This window comes from Phyllostomus hastatus, unplaced genomic scaffold (assembly GCF_019186645.2).
Source record: "Phyllostomus hastatus isolate PE091 unplaced genomic scaffold, TTU_PhHast_1.1 phas_scaffold_12, whole genome shotgun sequence".
In the NCBI taxonomy this organism is placed as follows: domain Eukaryota; kingdom Metazoa; phylum Chordata; class Mammalia; order Chiroptera; family Phyllostomidae; genus Phyllostomus; species Phyllostomus hastatus.
The window spans coordinates 19219883-19240592 of record NW_025334007.1 but is presented as its reverse complement, the minus strand read 5'-3'; the positions used below and the strand labels follow the sequence as shown (position 1 = coordinate 19240592).

Below are 20710 nucleotides of genomic sequence, written 5' to 3'. Positions count from 1 at the left end.
CCATTTGGAGAGTGTGCCTAGATACGCAGGAGCTCAGGACATAATCAGGTCAGAAGAAGGAGGTCCTCACCTCCAGGTTTTAGAAGACCCACCATTTAGTTAGAATAACTAACCAGACACTCGGTCTGGCATTTCAGAGGAGGCAAGGAAGGCTGCAAAATGTATGTGGGCACCAAAAGAAAAAAAAATGACTAATCAAGGTAATATTTATAAAAACCAAATTTGGTGGAACAACTTACAGTGAGCAAAATGTCACATGTTTAAATAACAACAGGCCATTCTTGTTTGACAACTCCGCACTACTGGGCAAGGGAAACAAGTGATTCCTAGCCAGCTGGGGGTTGCACGCCCTGTAGGTCCCCGCAGACTGAGTTTCTGTGGTTGACGGTGGAGTGTAAATATGGCCCACACGGGGCTTTGCATACAGTGGCGTATGTGTGTTTGTAGAGCCTTTATTCACTTTACCCACTTGGCTCAAAATCTGGGAGGACATTTTGATGAGCACGTGCGGGGGTGTACACCTGCCTTGTGCGTCAGGCTCTGCTGCAGCTCTGCGGAGCATTGCCTGTTCTTTCCGTGCCACAGAGTATTATTGCGACGACGGCCACAGCTCCCCACTTCGCGCAGGGCAAAGTGGAAGCTGGCAGAGGCTTGGCAGAACAGACCAGACACGAATGCCGTAATCCGGTCATAGTCCTGCTTCGAGATGGGTGTCGGGTAAAAGGGGATCATTTTGGCCGAGGACATCTGGAGACGATTTTGGTTCTGATGTGACATTGCATTTCAGAGACAGTGCCGGTCCTGGTGCATTCAAAGACAGGTAAACAAGCCCAGCTCCCCGCTCTCCTGCAGAAGCCTTGGTGTGTGTGGGAGGCAACGACCTGGAGGTACCCTGGCAAATGCTGCGGAGGGCCCCAGGGAGCTGGGGGGGCGCCGGCGTGACCAGCTCAGGCACGTGGTGGAGGACCCTGCCTGAGCACAGCGTTCCCCAAGCAGTGGAGCAGGCGGCTACTGTCAGGTCAGGGCCGCCTTCCAAACAGGCCACAGCATGCTTCCCGCCCCTCCCCCGCCCCTTGTCAGGCTGCTGCAGGAATCCAGTGATATCGGCGGCATGAACGTAAGGGCGCTTGAGCACTGGTGTTTACTGTGTAATATGCTCCCATGTCTACGACAACTTCCCTTCTCCCTCTGCGCCGCAGCCACTGGGTTCTTGGCCCCAGATTAACCACCCTTGGCGGTGTCCTGTGCATCGATCGGGAGAGTGTATGAACAGACAGGTGGTTATGTGCCACATGCCAGGAGTATCACCTTTATGTCATTCTACAGCAGGGTTCCCTGCCTCAGCACGATTGCTACCCTGGCCTGGAACATTCTCCGCTGAGAGGCCGTCCTGGGCACTGTGGGCTGCCCAGCAGCACCCCTGCCTACCACCCACTGACTGCTAGCAGCGCCCCCATTCTGTTGTGGCTGCCAGAAATATCCCCATATGTTGCCAGATGTCCCCATACATTGCCAAATGTCCCTGCAGCGGATACACAAGAGGAAAAAGATTCAAAGGGATGAAAAGCCGAAATCTGAGGGGGGGGGGAGAAGGTGCCAGTGTGGAGGAATAAAAGCTCAAATGTTATGACTGAAGTATTTAAAGAGTCTGTTCACGCAGGATGGTGACCATGAACTCTCTGCCCACAGGGCAGAGTAAGGAGTGGGTTTAGGTGGGAGACAACTGGCGCCTGGTCCCCCACATGACTGAGCGTTAACACCAGCTCCTGGCTTGCCTTTTCCTCCCTGCTCATGTTTCTGAGCAGCAGTTCTCAGGGCTTCTTCCAGACGTGTGACTTCCCTGTGGTCTCACCCCCAGACGTGCCTCCCGGCAGGGCCCCCAAATGCCCATCTTTGCTCCCACCTAGATCAAAGAAGGGACTGCTTCCTGTCCCCAAGCCAGAGCACACTGCGACCTCTCAACACTGAAGGGAAAGAAGGGACAGCAAGGAGCTATCGAACATATTAACAAAATGCAAAAAATGAAATAGATTTAATGAACAATCCAGGGAGGAGATTTTGGAAGTAGAATGGGATATAACAAACTGCCAACCGTTTTTTTTTGTCCAGAAGAAGTCAGAATTAATTACCAAAATCCCCAGTTTCTGGGTAACAACACGTGTCAACCACGCACAAGTGTCTGCACTGCTGGGAAAAGGGGATGAAGAGGCGCTGCATTATTGGCCAAGAGTTCAAGTGATGGAGTTTGAAGATAGTACATCAGGTTATAGAATAGATGACTATTTTCACGAAAATCCCTGTATCAAAACCAAAATTCTCTCCAGAGAATTTTATCTGAATGAGATGAAAGTGGTGATTCATTTTCTTTTTTTTTTTTAAGATTTCATTTATTTATTTTTAGAGAGGGAAGGGAGAGAGAGAGAGAGAGAGAGAGAGAGAGAGAGAGAGAGAGAGAGAGAAACATCCATGTGCGGTTGCTGGGGGCCGTGGCCTGCAACCCACAACCCAGGCATGTGCCCCGACTGGGAACCGAACCTGCGATGCTTTGGTTCGCAGCCCGCGCTCAATCCACTGAGCTACGCCAGCCAGAGCTGGTGATTCATTTTCAAAGTCCACTGACATTAAGTGGAAATCTCGGAAGGATACGACAAAAAGTTCAAGTGGAATGCAGAGCGAAGGCAGGCAGCGTGAGGAACCGGACGACCATTCTGATGCAGGTGCAGATGAGTCAGGGGAAGTCATCAACGCTGACATGTGGCCAAACCCATTACAGTACTACTTGGTCCCTGACATGGATGACAAAGAAGGAGGAGGAGAAGACAATGGTGATGAAGATGAAGATGAAGGAGAGGAAGATGAAGGAGAAGATGCCTGGGGGAACACTGATGGATTCCAACCTTCGTTTTTAACTTTCTCCAGTCGCTGGAAGCAAGTCGCCATCCTTTTTGCTTTGTTTTTTTCTCTTATGCTCGATCTCCCTGCGTTTGAGATATCTTTTCTCTCCTTCACACTATGGTTGTCACCTCATTTGGGGGGTGCTGTACGTTCAGCAGAAGAAAGTGGGGAAAAATCTCTGCCCTTTTCTGTTCCAAATTCATTTTTGTCCCTTCCTGTGTCAACAAAAACATTACGGAATCAACACACTGTGTTCTGTGGGAAAAAAGAAAAATCTTCCGCTCCCTTAGCACTGCTGGAAGCTGGAAGGTGCTAGGTGTCTGTGTAGCAGCGAATAGAATTCTAGCTTTTTTCCCCTCCTTTCTCTGTATATTGGACTCAGGGATTACACTGTGTCTCTATGTGAATATGGACAGTCAGCATTTACCAACACGTATCTGTCTCCTTTCTCTTGTTTAAAAAAAAGGAACTAAAAAAGAAAAGGGGTTATAGGCCAGCTTCCCCTTTGGCACGTTCAACTGTGATGTTTAGGGGACATCCTTGCGATTGAAGATGACACTTTTCAAATACAATTCTTTCCGAATGGGGACTTGAGCCCTGCCCCTCAATGGGAGGGTCAGCAGAACCTGTGCAATCTCATTCGGGCTTGACATTTCTCTGTTGTAATTTCGTGCCTATTCATTTGAAAATGTCTGTTTCACTGGAAGGGCAATGCTGAGTTTTAAATGTTAAAAGTGTACAAGTTGCTTTGTTACAGTAAAACTGAATGTGTACACAAAGGATGCGATGCTTCCCTCTCAGAACACATAGGACTTTTCGAGTTGGAGTTGCATAACATATTGTCACACTTTGTCAACTTACCCCTGACTGGCATGGCTCAGTCGGTTGGGCATCGTCCTGCAAACCAAAGGGTGGTGGGTTCAATCCCCGCTCTTTGCAGCCTGACCCCAGGGCTGTGTTCATGGAGGAAAGGGATTTGAATCAATGCATTAAGGTCTGCATAGCTGGAAAACATTACACGTACAATTTGCTATCAGTTTCTGAAACCTCTAAATCATTCAGGAGACCAGATTGCTTAAAACTCAGTTCTGAGTATATTGTATTCTTCATTGTGTATTTCATGTTGCTATTTTAAAAAGGTGGATGTATATATACCTGGGTATAATAATAGCGCCTGCCACCACCATCACACAGACCTGCTGCTTTAAAGCTAAGTTATACACAGGGCTATTGCTGGCGTGTCTCATTGGCTCTATGAAATGTGGCCGAGAAGACAGGTTTTCAGTGAGAAGTCCGAACTGGTGGTTAAGGAACTCAGGTCAGGAGTACTTTTGTCTCTAAGTGCCAGCTATTGAGAATGAGCATATCATTCTCAAACGAGACCCATCTATGTGAGTCTGGGCAAGATGGTGGACTCTGCTCTGTCCGCTAAATGCCATTGTTCCATAGAGCAACATTTTGAGAAGCTACCTAATACCTATGCTTTTTAAAAAAGATTTTGTTTATTTATTTTTAGAGGAGAAGGGAGGGGGAAAGAGAGGGAGAGAAACATCAACGTGTGGTTGCCTCTTGCGTGTGCCCTACTGGGGACCTGGCCCACAACCCAGGCCTATGCCCTGACTGGGAATCGAACTGGCCACCCTTTGGTTCACAGGCCAGCACTCAATCTATTGAGCAATGCCAGCCAGGGCTACCTATGCTTTTTAATGATGTAAAATATAGCAGCTAAAAATGAAATGCCATTTAACTTTTTCAGAGATAAATTAATGGGCAGCCTGGTCAAATTAAAAGCTATTTGATGTATGAAACTATTCCATCAATAGGCAAAGTGTCATGAAAACCTATCTAGATGGATAGTATGTAATTTTTGCACAGGTCTCTGTTTAGTAAATGTATCACTGTATACTGGTCAGGAATCTTGCTCCAGTAAAAGAACATAGCTTTTTTTTTTTAAAAAAAAGAAAGATTTTTTATGAGCAGAACAATCTAGGAAGACTAGGAATTGTTTTCTAGGGGCTTTGTGGTCAAGATCTGAGATTCTTCAATTAAAATCTGCATTAAAAAGTACCCCAAAGTGTTTATTCCATGATCACATGTCTACTATAGTGCTTTTAAGAAAATAAGCAACAGTAACTGTTTCTTCTTACAAAAGCAATACACGTTAATCCAGAAAAATGAGAAAATGTAGCTGAACTACAAAGAAGAAACATGCAAAATACCCCTCATCCCAGTAACCAGTGAAATACCACGCTTGATACATTCATGAATTCACTTCCTAATTGTTTTCCACGTTCATATATTACAGTCTTTGGGCAGATAGAAATATATCACACCTAGTACGCTAGAAGGGTCAATCAACACACAATACTTTAGAGTTTGCTTTTTTTGTCATTTAATAAACTGTGAAGGGATTTCCATGTCAAAAGTATCTACTTCCGTGTTAATTTCAAGTCTTCCATTGAACAGATGTCTTTTTAATTTAACCCATCCTCTGTTTTTGGAGATTTAATTTGCTTTCGGTGCTTTGAGATCATAAATAACAAATACTACAGCAAACTTTCCCAAAGTGGTTGTTTGTACTCCCTTCCTTTTCCCCTCTACGTCAAAATTCCACAGTCACGGGGACCACAGTATTTTCAAACATGCAGACTTGGAAGGCTCTTGGTAAAAAATGCTAAACATCCCACAAGGAAGATTGTTCAATTTACATTCTCATGGGTGCTATCTTTTTTTTAATTAAAAAAATCTTTACCAAAATGACACATTTCACGGTGGGCATGGAGGATGTTGGAAGAGTTATCTCATTCTGTTGAAAATTGCACAGTTTTCTGGCCTTTTCTGAATTGCCTATTTGCTGTATTGCCTTTGACACTTGAGCAGTCCCCTTGAAAACGGAAGGTGAAACTAAGCAATGGGCAAAAAAGTCACCCTCGGAGGAGGAAGGTGGCTCTACTTTCGACATTTCCACCAATCCGGAACACACAGCAAATCACCTCAGACCGCAGGAGGGCATTTTATAGGACCCCCGCCCCACACTGATTCTGGGAACTATGTCGCAGTGGTCTGCACAGCCCCGCAGTGCTTCCTGTGCTGGGGACGCTGGGTTCTCTCTGGGCAAGAATGCCCCAGTGTAGGCGAGGGAAGTTGGCCTGAGCGGCCTCCAGAGACAAGAGGTGACAGAGCTGGCTGGGCAGGGCTGAGTGGCTGGGCGGAGCACGTGACACTCCCCGGCTGGCTGGGGGTGGGGTGGGAAGGCCTGGCTGTGTGAGGCTGAAATCGCCTGTCACCTCTGGCAGGAGAGTGAGCCTGTCACTTTCTGTCTCCATCAGACCCTGAACCCACAGGAGAGGGGATTTCGGTAACATTTTAACTCTATCTCTCAGGCATCTGAAAGCAGAAGGTAAGTTGCTTATCACGCAAAGGAACAAAACTCGAGCAGAGTGACCTAGAAAACCTCACAGCCACTTGGTGGATTTTTAAAATCTGGTGTTGAAAATAATCGGTGGCTGAGAGAGAGGGTCATATTTACCCCCAAATTAGAGCCTGGCGTTCTGAACAGAAATTGTGTTCATCTGGAGGGAATGGCAGTCAAAGGCCTGGGGTTAAATATAGAAGGACACGAAAGCTGCTGGAATAAATAGCAAGGAAGCCTGGCCCTGCTTGTAAAACAATCCATTTTCACATCCCCTCCAGGGGCCCGAGGAAGGGAATGTGAAAATGGTGATTCCAGTGCAAGTGCAAGTAAACGAGTCTCTGTGAAACTGGAATACAAATAAAAACAGCTCTTGCTTTTGTCCCTTCACAGTTCAAAAACGTTTATGTGGTTTGGCGAGCGAGGCTGATACGTTCGCTGCTTGAGTTTGAAATATGCCATTTCTAATTTACAAAATGACCACAGTTGGAATTGTCTGAGGCTTTCTAGGCAAGGCTGTTGTTGATCGTGCACGAGGAATGTTGACATTGTACATATTTTCTAGAGTAGGACAATGACTCACTTCTGCAGAACGGGATAAAAATGAGAAAACGTGAAATAATGAGCTACTGTGAATTAACTCTGTCATGTCAAGACAGATCAAAAGTCTCTGCCAGAAGATTTAAGAAAACACACACAGACATGTGGACGGCCACGCTCATGCAATAGGACTTGACTTCAAGTAATCAGATGTTCAAGGAAGTGGTATAAATATGTGTTGCCACCACCTTTTTCTTTAGCAAATACAGGTTAATGCTGGAATGTAGCTATTGGGAGTAATTAAGAGCATGATTCATAGGTGCAATTAGTATAATATTCCATAATGAATATGCTTCCAATGCAAGTGTTTGCTGTCCTGTTTCATATGTGATTTGAAAACATTGAAAACATCTATGTAAAGCATGTCCATGCACTCGATGTTTTCACTGTCAATTTCACTTACAGAAAATATACTTATTTCTCCACTGCAAACACTAAATTATTTCCTTTCATTACTAATCCCCTTACGGCTAGCTCTCCTGAAATCCTATTACGTGCGCAGAGCCTGTAATCATTTGGATTTCTCCCTCTTTGCCGTTTGTTTCCCACAGTTGGGGGAAGGCCAAGCCAGCTGCGCGCAGCGAGCTCAGCGCCCAGAAGGGAGGTTGGAGCTGGCTTCCCCGCCACTCGCTCCTCACCTCCAGAGATACCCGGGGTCTCCCCAAAGCCCAGCCTGCCCGCCTGCCCACCACTCCTCGCCACCTCCCGCGGGCCCCCGAGGCTGTCACGTGGTGGCGTGGGGCCCGCCTCCGGTGACGTCACCGCGCTCGCAGCCCTGGCGTTGAAGAAAGGATGCTCTAGCTAGGATGCTGTGCAGGTGGGTGGCCGGGCTACGCCATGCGGCACTGCAGGTAAGGGGCGAGCGTCTCCTAGTCCCACCCGCAGGCCTGCGGCCCGGCAGCGCCCCAGGAAGGCAAAGCGGGGTGTCTGCTTGCTCCAGTTTTGCATGCACCAGGTGCGGGGGCGGGGGAGAGAGGGGCGGTTGCAGGCCAGCGTGACTTGGGTCTTTTGCATGCCCATCCCGGGAAAGTGGGCAGGGGCCAGGCAGGAAGACTTGGTCTCTTGCTCAGGAGGGGAAAAATCTGGAATGACCACTATACAGGTTTTCGAAGGAGAGAGTAGGGCCTGGTCAAGGTAACTAGCAGCTATTTCCAGCTGTCATTGTGCTTCTTAAATAACGGTCCATTTACGAATTCTGACCGGGATTTGTCCTCAGAATTGAGCCTGATTTCTTTCAAGCAAAAGCTGCTTTGCTATGAATGCAACGGAAACTTCTTCATTAGCAGTTTAAAGAGCGAGGCATGCAATCCGAAGCGTTTTTGCATTATTTTGCAAGGTTGCAGCCTTTGAAGGGGGTAGCTCATAAATGTATTTTCTCCCCTTCAGGTGTTTGAAGTAGATTTAAAAAATAACAGTAGCCAATAATATCAACTCCGATACAATGTAGCCCCTAAAGAGAACATGTGAGGGAAAAGAGAGTGAATCAGCTCTCTTAGGAACAAAATGGTCTTTGGAAGAGGATGGGGGTGGAGGCAAGCACAAAACCCCAAGAATCCCCGGTGTTGTGAATCCCCTTGCAGAATAATGAGCTTGCTGGCAGGAGGGGTTGACGATGACTCAGCGGCAGATGGAAGGGGGGTCAGGTGACTTTTCGGTTCAGTGGGATTTTTACGGACTCTTGAGAGGTCCGGACGTGTGTGTAGACGCCCTGCTTTGGTTCAGAACCCACCCAAGGCGAGGACACATGTGGGCGCACGTAGGAGGAGAAAGTGGCGTTCTTCCCTGCAAACCGGGCTGCCCCCTGGGAGCTGCAGCGGCAGTGAACTCTATTGGAACTCACACCGCGGATAGTGGGAGCCACCAGCCACTGTTGGGGGACCCGCAAGGCAGTGCTGTTGTCCATTGAAGAAGGCATTCCTCTCTGAGGTTGCACACCCATCATTTCCTTATTGCTGCCTTCTTCATTTGGCACAGGTTGACTTCCTTTGGGTCCCCCACCCTCGCTTGTCCCCCAGCCCAACCGGAGCAGAACAGACAATGGAGAAGGAGGTGGTGGAGACCCCGGTTCCGCTTGTGGCTTGGGGCTGTGTAACCCTGGACAAGTCACTTTGCGTCTTTGCGCCTCGGTTTTCTCGTATTGGAACGAACCCAGGAGTTGAGAGCAGCGTTTCTCCCCCTCAGCACTAGTGACATGTTAGGCTGGATCATTCTTCGTCATGGGGCTGCCCTGCACACTGTGAGATGTTTAGCGGCGTCGCTAGTCTCCACCCCCCAGATGCCAGTAGCACGCCTTCCCTTCTCTCCATGTTGTGACAACGAAAAATGTCTCCAGACACTGCCCTCCTGGTGGGGGTGGGCAGGGGGCTCCACTGGTCAGATGGGAACCAATGAGTTAGAAGGTCTGTACATGTTCTTCTGGCTCCAGTATTCTAGATTTCATTTTCCTGGGATTTGTGCGTTGCTGAGCCCTTGGTCAGAGTTCAGATTCCCTTCTACTGTGTTGTATATAGAGGAAATACAATGTGAAGGCTTTTTAAAAAATGCTGCCCTGGCTGGCGTAGCTCAGTGGATTGAGCGCAGGCTGCGAACCAAAGCGTTGCAGGTTCGATTCCCAGCCAGGATACATGCCTGGGTTGCAAGCTATAACCCCCAGCAACCGCACATGGATGTTTCTCTCTCTCTCTCTATCTCCCTCCTTTCCCTCTCTAAAAATAAATAAATTAAATTAAAAAAATGCTGTGGGGTCCAGAAGTAGCTTCTGTCAAAGAGGGGCAACTTCTTTGTGTGCTCGCTGTAGCTGGGAAGCCACCTCAGCAGAAGGGGTGTGAGAGAAAAAGAAACCTGCGGACAGTAGGTCAGTGTGTGTCCACCACTGCTGGACTCAGCGTGCGGCACGCCTGGACGTTGTCCTTGTATGGGGCCACTTGGAGCCTGGTGTGGAACCTGGTGTTGAGTCCCCCTCTTTATCTGCACAAGTGGGCTGGGTGGTGCCGGCGGAGGTGGTGTAAGCAGGGAACAAAAAGACCCGAGCTGCTGGTGCCGATGGTGGGCTGTGGCAGTGGGGTGTTGACCACAGGGAGGGGAGGCTGAGGCAAACTGCCCCTGAGCCTTGACGTGGATACCCTCTCTGGGCAGTGGGGGGGTCACATGCTTTAAGCTTCCATGTGGGACTTCCGGCTAAAGTCTGGCTCTGCCACTTGGCAGGGGGGCTTTGGCCGCCGCCCTTCCCTGCAGAGCAGTTGCCACCCCCATAAAACGGGACCAGCTGCGTGTGCTGGCCCTGCTCCCTTGCCTTTCTGCAGGGATCGGATAGACGTAAGGGGGTTGATGTGCTGGAAAGCTCCCAAGAGGCAGGAAACAGTGATGACAGTGGCTTTGAGGGTAGGGGCATAGTTGTCCTTGTCCCCCCACCCTGGCCCGGGACTGTGATGTGTCCTTCTGCCCATTCCCCTGCCATCCGCTGTCTCTTGCACTCTCCTGGCCCCATAAAACTTGGTCTCCCAGAGAGGGCTGATGTTCAGTGTGGAAGACGTGCAGAAGGGTGGGCACCAGCAGCCCCCTTAACCTCTGCTGGCCGTTACCCGTACAGGTCACATTCCAGGCTGTCCAGGCAGCTCCTCTGTATCCTGTACCCCAGAGTGGCCCCATGCACCCCCGTGTGCCTTAGAGGGCTTGGCACCTTCAGTGAGCCATTGGGCCCTGTCTTTGCAACAAGTCAATATCAGGCCCAAAAAATGAAAAGGGAAGATTCTTCATTCAATGAGACTTACGAGACTGAGTAACTGCCCTGCTCAGCTCTGCTGTTACGGGACGGTTCCGGAGACTGGGTGGCTTACCATCAGCATTTATTTCTCATAGTTCTGGAGGCTGGAAGTCCAAGATCAAGGTGCCAGCATGGTCCGTTTTTGGTGAGAGCCGTCTTCTGGGTTGCACATGGCTGACTTCTTACTGTGTCTTCACATGGTGAGAAGAGACCCAACCAGCTCTCTGGCCTTTTAGAAGGGCACTACTGCCTTGGCTGGCGTAGCTCAGTGGATTGAGCGTGGGCTGGGAACCAAAGCATTGCAGGTTTGATTCCCAGTCAGGGCACATGCCTGGGTTGCAGGCCACGGCCCCCAGCAACCACACATTGATGTTTCTCTCTCTCTCTCTCTCTTTCTCCCTCCTTTCCTTCTCTAAAAATAAATAAATAAAATCTTTAAAAAATCTAAAAAAGCAAAGAAGGGCACTACTCCCATTCATGAAGGCCCCACCCTCATAACCTGATCACCTCTCAAAGGCCTCGCCTCCTAACACCATCCCACTGGGTGTGAGGATTCAACATGTGCATTTGGAGGAGACACATTCAGTCCCTGACAGTCATCAGATATCATTTGTAGCTCTTGATTGGCTTCTGGCCTGAACAAAGGTCTGTTATAGGCATTTGGGTGGGGACAGCTGGGTTATGTTTATGTGACTGCCTATTAGCTGATATGAGGAAACTACTGGAGATTTGATGAGATGTGATCATCTTACGGTGTGCTAGACACCTAGCTAAGCCCCTCCTGGATGGCAGGCAGAGGGAGAAACAGTCAGATGTTCATTTCTGGTACCACATTTCGAGATACTTTGTTACACAGCAATAGGTAGATACACTGTGTGTATGCAGAGTCTTCCCTTTTGGGGTTGCATATTGTACTAGTCAGGGGTGAAGTGTCGTGATAGAATAAGTTACTTCTTACATTTTAAAAACCATTAACGAATGGCTGGCTAGATGAACTCTCATACCTGCTTCTACATTCAACTTGTTGCAATATTATGTGTCATGTAGCCTCTGCAAAATTCTGCCGTGCACTCATAAGAGAATGAAAATGGGAAGGGTAAATAATTTAAGATTATTATAAAAATATTTTGACGGCATAGAACTTCATAAAAGGTCTTGGGGACCCCCAAGGTGCCCTCAGATCCCACTTTGAGGACCACTGCTCTAGATCAACAGTTGGCTTTTAAATGATTCTGGGAAACAGAGACAGGATGAGATGAGGCAAATATGGCTCAATAGGAACGCTTGTTGGGTCGATCAGGGCTCTTCACTGGGCTCCTCTGCATGATGTTCTGTGCACTTGAAAATGTTTATGATAAGAAGTTCTTTGTTTTAAAGATTTTATTTATTTATTTTTTAGAGAGGGAAGGGAGAGCGAAAGAGGGAGAGAGAGAAACATCCATGTGCGGTTGCTGGGGGTCATGGCCTGCAACCCAGGCATGTGCCCCGACTGGGAATCGCATCTGCGACACTTTGGTTCGCAGCCCGCGCTCCATCCACTGAGCTACGCCAGCCGGGGCAGGAAGTTTTTTAAAAGGTTAGAAAAGAAATGTAGACTCTTTGGACATGCGGGGGGTTCTGACCAAGGAGGTCTGGGAGTGAGGCGTGTTTTGCCCCCCTGAGCTCCAGGTGCCTTTGTTTGGAGATCATTTGACATCAGTGTGTCCGGTCGGGCGGTCGTTTATTGAACTAGTTCCCTGTTGCGGGACATGTGGCTCACTGAAGCTTTTGTAATCGACGCTAATGGTATTGCATGGATGTAAAAATGCTCAAGAGGAAGTGATCCTCTATGACCCATCAAATGCATAGACTTCAGATGTTGCAAGGGAGCTTCAACACCCAAGCAGCCCTCACATTTTACATATGAGGAAGAGGTGTCCAGAGAAGTCGGGTTACTTGTCCGAGGCCGTGTGACTGGTAGCGGCAGAGCTGGGGAAGCACCTAGGTCCCTGGATGCCTCTACAGAATCTTCTTTTTTCCCTCTAAGCTCAGAGGTCAGGGCCTGGGTGCGGCCCACTCCCCACTGCACACACAGCACAGAGCACATGGCACAGTGTGTGCTCAGTGAACACGTGTTGAATGAAGAGGGAGCGAGATACTAGTATCCTGAGGAGAGACCGTCAGTATCATGAGAACCGCACAGGCATTTCCATAGATGTGAGCCTCAATATTCATTGTTTATTCACTCAAGTAGCAGATATTTGCTGGGTCCCTGCGGTGTGTCTAGGTCAGGCTTCCTTATCCTTGCACCTTGGGCATTTGGAGTGGATGGATATTCTATGGGGGGGGGGCTCGTCCTGCGCACAGCCACGTGCTAGACAGCATCCCACCAGTAACTGCTGCCCCACCCCCTGAGTTGTGACAACCAAAGTCCAGACATTGCCAAATGTCCCCTGGTGGGCACACTTGCTCCCAGTAGAGACCTACCACTCTAGGCAGTGGGATATACTAGAATCAAATGGGTAAGGCTCATTCTCTTGTGGAAATGACTCTCATGGTGAGGAAAGAGAAACCAAGTCCATTTTCCATATGTTGCCATCCAGTGAAATACAGGAGGGGGCCAAGGACTGACAGTGAGGGAGTGAGAATGTGGCCCTGGCTGGCGTAGCTCAGTGGATTGAGCGCGGGCTGCAAACCAAAGTGTCGCAGGTTCCATTCCCAGTCAGGGCACATGCCTGGGTTGCAGGCCACAGCCCCCAACAACCGCACATTGATGTTTCTCTCTACCTCTCTCTCTCTTTCTCCCTCCCTTCCCTCTCTAAAAATAAATAAATAAAATCTTAAAAAAAAAGAAAATGCTAGTTAGGGCGGTCATGAAGGCCTCTCTGAGGGCTAGTGTGGGAACGGGGGCCTGAAGGAAGTGAGGGAGGATTTTGTGACCATCGAGGCAGCTGAGAGCTCAGGGCTGAGGGGACAGCCCGTGCAAGGGCCCTGAGGCGAGACAGGGCCTCGCACATTTCAGGAGCCGCAGGGAGGCCGGTGCGTGCAGACGGCACTCGCTCACAGGTGTTGCCGGGGCAGACCAGTGGGAGCTCAGCAGCAGCGCTGCCCACCCTGGATCATTCTAGGTGTGATGGGGGGCCACCGGGTTCTTTTGGGTGGCGGAGGGACACGTTGAGACTTGTGTTCCAAAGGGCGGCTCACTGGGAGGTGGCCAAGGGAGAAAGCAGGGTGGCTGGGGAGCAGTGAGCTAGCAGCAATGTTGTGCTAGGCACCTGAGGGGCCTCGCCTATCAAAGGGGGCGGATTCTGCTCCCGTAATTACCACATTTCCAGATGGGTCTCTCCTACCAGGTCAGGGCAGCTTTATCCTTGCGGGGCCGTGGCCACACGGACAGCAAAAGACCCGGCATGTACGTTCTCCATGCGATAATAGAAATGTCTCCTTCTGCCTGTCCTGTTGTGGATGAAGTCACCTGAGTCCTCAGGCCACAGTTTGGTGGCCATGGTCGTTGAGATCACAGTTATGCCTATAGACAGCTTTCTCACTGCCCCTTGAGCCCAGGACACTCTGTGAGCCGGCTGTTTTCAGGGCCTGATGGCTAAGTCCCTAGGCCGCTTACTGGTCCCACCCCCCATCATTCCCGGGCCATCAGGGTCTGACCCGAGCTCCCCCTCCCCTTGCCGGGCATGGTACACCCTCATCTGGGATTTCCTTCCTCCTGGACCTATTGCCTTCTGCAGCTTCGCTCACAGGGCACTTGCTTCCTGTCGTGCTGGTCTTTTTGCGGTAAGCAGGAGCAGGGACCCTGGCCGTTGGTTGGACTGGCGAAAGCTCCAGGCCAGAGCCTTCCCTGTGGGAGGTGACTGAAGTCACTCACGGGAGTCTGGGAGGGCCAGGCCAGGCCCTGGACCCTCCCATCAGCAGCAACTCCGATGCCCAGGGTAGGTCTGGGGCTTGGCCAGAGGGGGACATGCCCACAGTGGCTGCATTGTGCTCTTCTCCCTTCCTTGGTGGCCGTGGTGGCCACGGTGGCCGGGATGGTGGCCAGGCCTCTTTCCCTTGTGCCCACCCGGCGGTTTTTACGTCTGTCTATGGGCTGACTGTGCTTCCCTGCCTTTTGGGTCTTCGTTTCTTTTCTGGCTGTAGATGACTAAATGGGGTACTTATTCCCCCCCCCCCGCCCCGAGCTGTAACCCTTGGAGGTGCTAGCTGCTTCGAAAGGCTTTGTGGTTCATAGTTAGGAGGGCTGACCTCCCCGATGACAGATGAGTCATTTTTCCTCTTCGCTTAGTCACGCCTTCTACCAGCACGTCTTTGGCCCCGAGCTGAGGAATGGACTGCCGTTTCAGCGCTGTCCTTGGCAACCCAGCTAGAATGTGGGTAAGCCACCCTGCGGCCATGTTCCTCTGTGGCCTTGCTCCAAGGACACTGGGAGGAACACCTGAGGGCTGTACTCGATGACTCCCTGCGCTTACCCTGTACAAAGTTGCTAGCGATGAGGAGCTGTTCAAACCTGATTTTTCCATGAGGGAGTGTACCCCGCATGAGCAGAACAGAGACTGTTGTGGGAGAGCGTGGCCCATGAGGGGGTCCGTACGCAGCAGTCCCAGGTGAGTGAGGGACACAGAACAGCTGTCATGGGCTGAATCGCGTCCCCCCAAATTCGTACGTGAAGGTTGCAGCCCCTCCGAGTGCGACATTATTTGCACACAGTGTCATGACACAGGTGATCAAGTTAAAATGATGTCATTAGGGGGGGCCTAACCCAGTCTCAATGGTGTCCTTATAAGAAGAGGGAGTTTCCATGCACACAGGCCCAGGGGAAAGACCCCGTGAAGGGACACAGGGAGAAGACAGCCCTGCACGAACCGGGGAACGAACGTGCCACCGCGGTGACCTCAGACCCGTGGCCTCCGGCTCTGTGAGGCCAGCGGCTCTGTTATCTGCGCCATCCAGTCTCTGGCGCTGAGTGTGGCAGCCCGCGGGGATGAACGGGGTGCGGTGGTTTCGGGGAAGTGTGAGCCATCGGCCACCTGCGAGGTCACAGGGAGGCCAGCAGGCTTTGACTTGTCCCCGGAGCCTGCTAGGCTGTTGCGGAAGAGGGGCCTTTGGGACCTCTGGTCTGGAACCCTTGGGCCCGGGACCTCGCCTTTCCTCTGCCTCAGTTTGCTTAACAAAGGGCCGAGGGTGGCCGTATATCATTGAGAGCACGTCAACAGCCCTAGGGACTGAATACGGGAGATGGGCTTAGAAGGATGCCCCAGACCAACCCGTTGTCATTGGTGTTGTGGTGAGGGGGAGTCTCTGGGGCTCAGAGCCCTCACGCCCCCTCTCCCTGTCCCCTGGGGTGGGGATGTGACAACACTGACTGCATTGTTTCACCTAACGCCACAGGATTTCGCCCGAGTCCTTTTCCTATTCACAGACCCTGTTTCAAAAGGAGACAGATAGCAGCACGGCCCTGGAGCGGTAACACCTGCTCCTCAGTCCTGCAGCCCCCGGCAGGGCTGACGGAGCACGGAGCACCTGGGCCTGGGAGGGGGGCCAAGGAGGAAGGAGGAGGAGGAGGAGGAAGTGACCCTCCCCACTTGACTGGCTTCAGGCCCAATTTTGAAATGGGGAAAGTTGAATTCTCACATCTGTTTCTGCACGTCCTTTGTCTCTCAGCTTCCCTCTTACTGGGACGTGACCCTGTCCTGGGTCCTGTGGCCCTTGGCCCCCTCACCGCGTGGCCACTGAGATCTGCTCTGTCATTACCCCTCGGTCTTTGCCCTCCTGGGGACCCCAGCCTGTGGTCTGGAGGATTAGTTGGAAGGGGCAAATGACGCATGGCCCCTCGGTATTCTAAGGGTGCCTGCGTTGAAAAAAGGGAGGCTCCGAGATTCCGAGTGAATAATGAAATGGGTGACGTCGCAGGCAAAGCCAGGTGAAAAGATGGGCCCTGATGCCCACGTGTGGTCCCCTCCCACCCTGGTCACTCAGAGCTGACCTGTGCCACCCATAGGGTACTGCGGAAGGGATGGGCTATGGCTTCCAAGGCCAGGTCACTATAGACCCCACTGCTTCTGCTTTGTCCCTCAGATTACGTGCCCTGGAAAAAGCCGGCTGCCACGTCCTGAGGGCACCGGGAAGTCCTGTGGAGGTGCAGGGTGGAGCCTAACTGAGGCCTCCTGCCAAAAGCCCACACCGACTTGCCAGCATGTCTGGGAGCCACTTGGAAAGTGGGACCTCCTGCCCCTTGTTAACCCTTCAGATGGCTGTAGGCAGGGCCAGTAGTTTGACCACAATCCCCTAGGAGACCTCAAGCCAGGAAGACCCAACCAAGCCTCTCCCGACGTCCTGGCTCACAGAATCTGTAAGATCCCACATGGTTATGTGTAGCTGCTGAGTTCTGGCCTAACGCGTTCTGCAGCACTGGGTAGCAAATACAACTGGTAAGAGCCCGAAGTTTTCTGGGAGAAGAGGTCAGCTCCCCAGCCTGTGGTTACCACAGTCTTGCCTTTTCCAAAGCCCCGCCATTCTCCGATGGCCCCACGAGTGTTCCTGGCGTGTGTCCGGTCTCTCAGTGAGGGGAGGAGAGGAGCTTCTTGCTGGGTTTGGGTTTATCGATGCTAACCTAGGGCATATTGATGATGACTCTGAGTGTATTGATTTTTAAAAAGATTTTATTTATTTATTTTTAGACAAGGGAGGAAGGGAGAAAGAGAGAGAGAGAGAAACATCCATGTGCGGTTGCTGGGGGCCGTGGCCTGCAACCCAGGCATGTGCCCTGACTGGGAATCGAACCTGCGACGCTTTGGTTTGCAGCTCGCGCTCAATCCACTGAGCTACGCCAGCCAGGGCTTGAGTGTATTGACTTTAAGTTAATGGACAGTTGCCTATATTTCATGAAAACGTATATCTGCACATCCATCATCATGGCCTGGAGACTTCGCTACAGTAGCCCCCAAATGCCAATGGGGTTTGGGTGTCTGGCCATCCATTCTGGCCCCTGGCATTTCTGTGTGGCATGTCCCGGTTTCCTCCTCCCTAGTGAACGGGACCCGACCTGTAACACCGCAGGGAGCCCATGTCCTGAAAAAAAAAAAAAGCGCACCAACGCCAGCTTTTGACCTGAACCATTTCAGTGGGAGATCATTTTTGTCAGAGATGACGGCAGAGGCATTTTACAAGAGAAGGAAAGTATTTCATGGGCACTTCAGTTGAGTAATTGTCCTGGTGCACGTGTCTTTTTTCTCTTGCTGCTTTTCAGCTGTCTTCTTTTTCCCTGGTTTAACAATTTGATCAGGATGTATCTGTTGGTTCATTTTTTTGTGTGTGTGTGATTGGGATTTGTGGAGCTTCTTCTATCTGTGGGGTTGCAGTCTAACGCTCTGACTCTTTGTACAGGAAGGCGTTTCCTGTAGTACTGTTCGAATTAGCTCATCCAAATTGATTTCAGAGAAGCTTCTTGAGAAAGTTTTACAGCGGTTCCCCTGTCACGTCCTCCACCGCGATAAGAACACGAGGTTTGGCCCGGCCAGGCCCCGGGCCCCGGGCCCCAGGCCTCAGGCACTGAGTATCTCTTCCTTGTTTGTTCAGTTTCTCAACTTGTCACTGCTGACATTTCGGGTGGGGTCATCCTGTGTATGGCCCTGGCCTACGCATTGCAGGGGGTTTAGCGGCATCCCAGGTGTCTGTCCCCTGCATGCCAGGAGTGCCCCTGTCAGATGTGACAACTCTCTGCAGACATTGCCCAGCATCCCCTGGAGGCAGAAGTACCTGTTGGGTATATTTCCATTGGCCTCTGCCGCCTGGCTTCTTTCCCCTCCTGTAGACACCCACTATGGCTGGTGGCTCCCAGGGTAACCAGCCCTAGAAAGAGACACTTCCTTTTTCTCCGTTGCACTCGTGTGGCCTTGTGGGGGTCCCACGCGTCCCCCATAGGCAGGCATTGTGCCTGGCTGTTGGGGCTGCCGAATGTTCACCTGGAAAATGGGCTGGTGATGCACCTCGCCTGGCTGTAGGGCCCACACCTAACTGTGGGGCCCCGGGGCCTCTCCGCCCCCAGCAACCCCACTCTCAACGTTAGTGCTTTCGCGTCCCCTTTAAGTCCTTGCCTTCTCCTGGTCACGCCCCGTGCTGCTTTCAGATGCCCGTTTTAAAGCACACTTCTTGAAACAAGAAGCCTCAACAAACGACAACAAAAAGCGTGCCTCCAAAGAAACTGAGCCGTTTTTAATCTTTTTTTAAAAAAAGATTTTATTTATTTTTAGAGAGAGGGGGAGGGAAGGAGAGAGGGAGAGAAACGTCAATGTGTGAGACAGACATTTCCTGGTTGCGCCTCACGTGTCCCCAACCAGGGACCTGGCCTGCAGCCCACGTGCACACCCAGACTAGGAATCGAACCAGAGACCGTTTGGTGTTTGAGATGGTGCTCAACCCACTGAGCCATGCCAGTCGGGGGGAAAGTGAGCATTTTTAGACGGCCTGACATGTCTTCCCATGTAACCAGGGGCTTTCTTTCCAGCACAGTCCCCTCTACCTGAACCCCAAGGCCCTTGAGAGTGGGGGCGAGTCTGTGGAAGAAAGATGACAATACCGATGCCAGAAGAAGGGGTGGGTGCCCCTGAGCAAAAACCACACACGAAAACTGTGCCTAACAATGTGCATTTACTGGTGGGCAGGCCACACTTTTACACTTCTTAATAAGATCGCAAAATAGCACAGAGTTGCCAACAAGCACGCAACACCTAAATGTATGGCTTCGCGGATTGTAAAAGACACATCTGTGTCACCCCCTGACGCCCGGCATCATTGATACGGTTCTGTATGGGTGGGATCACACACTGTATTCTGATGTGTCTGACTTGGTCAACGTGCTGTGTTTAAGACTCTCCCGTTACCAGTACATTTGGGGGGCCATTTGAGGTAGAGGGAGGCAGAGGAAGAGAAGCCCCTGAGGGGTGTGAAGGTGGCCTGCCGTGTCTTGAGTGGAGGTTGGAGTTGCATATTGGAGCACATGGAGAGAGGTCGAGGCATTCCCCGCCCGTGTTTTTGGGCTGCTCCAACTTAACTACAGGCAGAAGACCTGCATGTACAGCACCATCTGGTGGCCATGTGATGCAACGACACCCCCTGTGAGACCTGGGGCACCCGGCATGGTGGCCTTCAGAGGAGCGGTGAGCACCAAGGAGCTGGCAGCCAGCAGACACCAGCCCCTGAGCTCCGTGCCGTGTAGGATCCGCGTAGGATGAAGGAAAGTGAGTCTGGAAACTGTGCTCGTGACTTGTTGTTGGAGCTCCTGGCAAACCTGTGAGAAATGAAGCTTTTGGGAAGTTTTTTGTTTTTTTTTTCTTTAGCAGCCATTTAACCAAGGTCTGGCTCTGAACCCTGCGTTCTCAGGTGCTCTCTTCCCTGTGTCCAAAACCTTTCACGGTGCCTTGTGCTGTGGGTGACCTCCAGCTCCGTGGGCCACAAGCAGTTTATAGAGCAATAGTGTGGTCATATTTTTATTTAGGAACCGAGGGTATCTGGGATATTGCAGCATTTAAATAGCTAATTTATTGGAGAAACTTTTCTGGTTGTAGGACATCATACAAACCTCAAACTGTGTGTGTACATGTATGTGCAAGTGTGTATATGCATGTGCATGTGTGCGCACGACTGCCTTTTATTTTCCCAAAGCTTCCAGGTTGACACATCGCAACTGAGGTCTTTTAGTTGCATTTCCGTGGTATCATCCCTCCTGCCAGTACCTCTGTGAGGGACGGCTGTGCCTGCTTATCTCTGGCCTCCTCCCAGTGGGTCGTGGGGCTTTCTTTGCTGGCTTCTGTTGCTCGGAGAGGGTTGTAGGGCTGTGGCGTGCTCTGGTCTCTTGGACCGGGGCCTGGCAGGTCACAGATGTCCAATACGCGCTTGGCCTAAGGCAGGGGCCGTCAAAGCACAGCCCCACTCCACCACGAGTTCCCGTAAATGCAGTGTCACAGGCACACGGGCCACATGCCTCCATTTCCCCCCTCTCTGGGGCTGCTTTCCACTCCCGTGGCTGAGGGGGGTAATTGCGACGGAGACTGTAT

The 20710-nt window shown here is 51.0% G+C and overlaps 2 protein-coding genes across 7 annotated transcripts in view; both read left to right on the top strand.

Annotated features, from left to right (window-relative positions):
• Nucleotides 1-1661: 1661 nt before the first annotated feature.
• On the top strand, nucleotides 1662-7663 carry LOC123829972 (protein SET-like). The gene is given in 6 exon segments (XM_045855872.1): nucleotides 1662-1695; nucleotides 1859-1957; nucleotides 1960-2023; nucleotides 2025-2342; nucleotides 2590-2928; nucleotides 7459-7663. Coding segments are annotated over 6 exon segments (1059 nt in total).
• CLCN4 (chloride voltage-gated channel 4) overlaps nucleotides 6138-20710 on the top strand; it is a 54796-nt gene continuing 40223 nt past the window's right edge. The window contains exons 1-3 of one of the 6 annotated variants that reach the window (XM_045856030.1): nucleotides 6138-6295; nucleotides 6873-7049; nucleotides 7459-7724. The gene's annotated coding sequence lies outside the window, so the exon portion shown is untranslated. Of the gene's footprint in view, nucleotides 6296-6872; nucleotides 7117-7458; nucleotides 7759-20710 lie in introns of those variants that run through there. The other 5 variants (XM_045856029.1, XM_045856027.1, XM_045856028.1 and 2 more) reach the window with 5 other exon arrangements.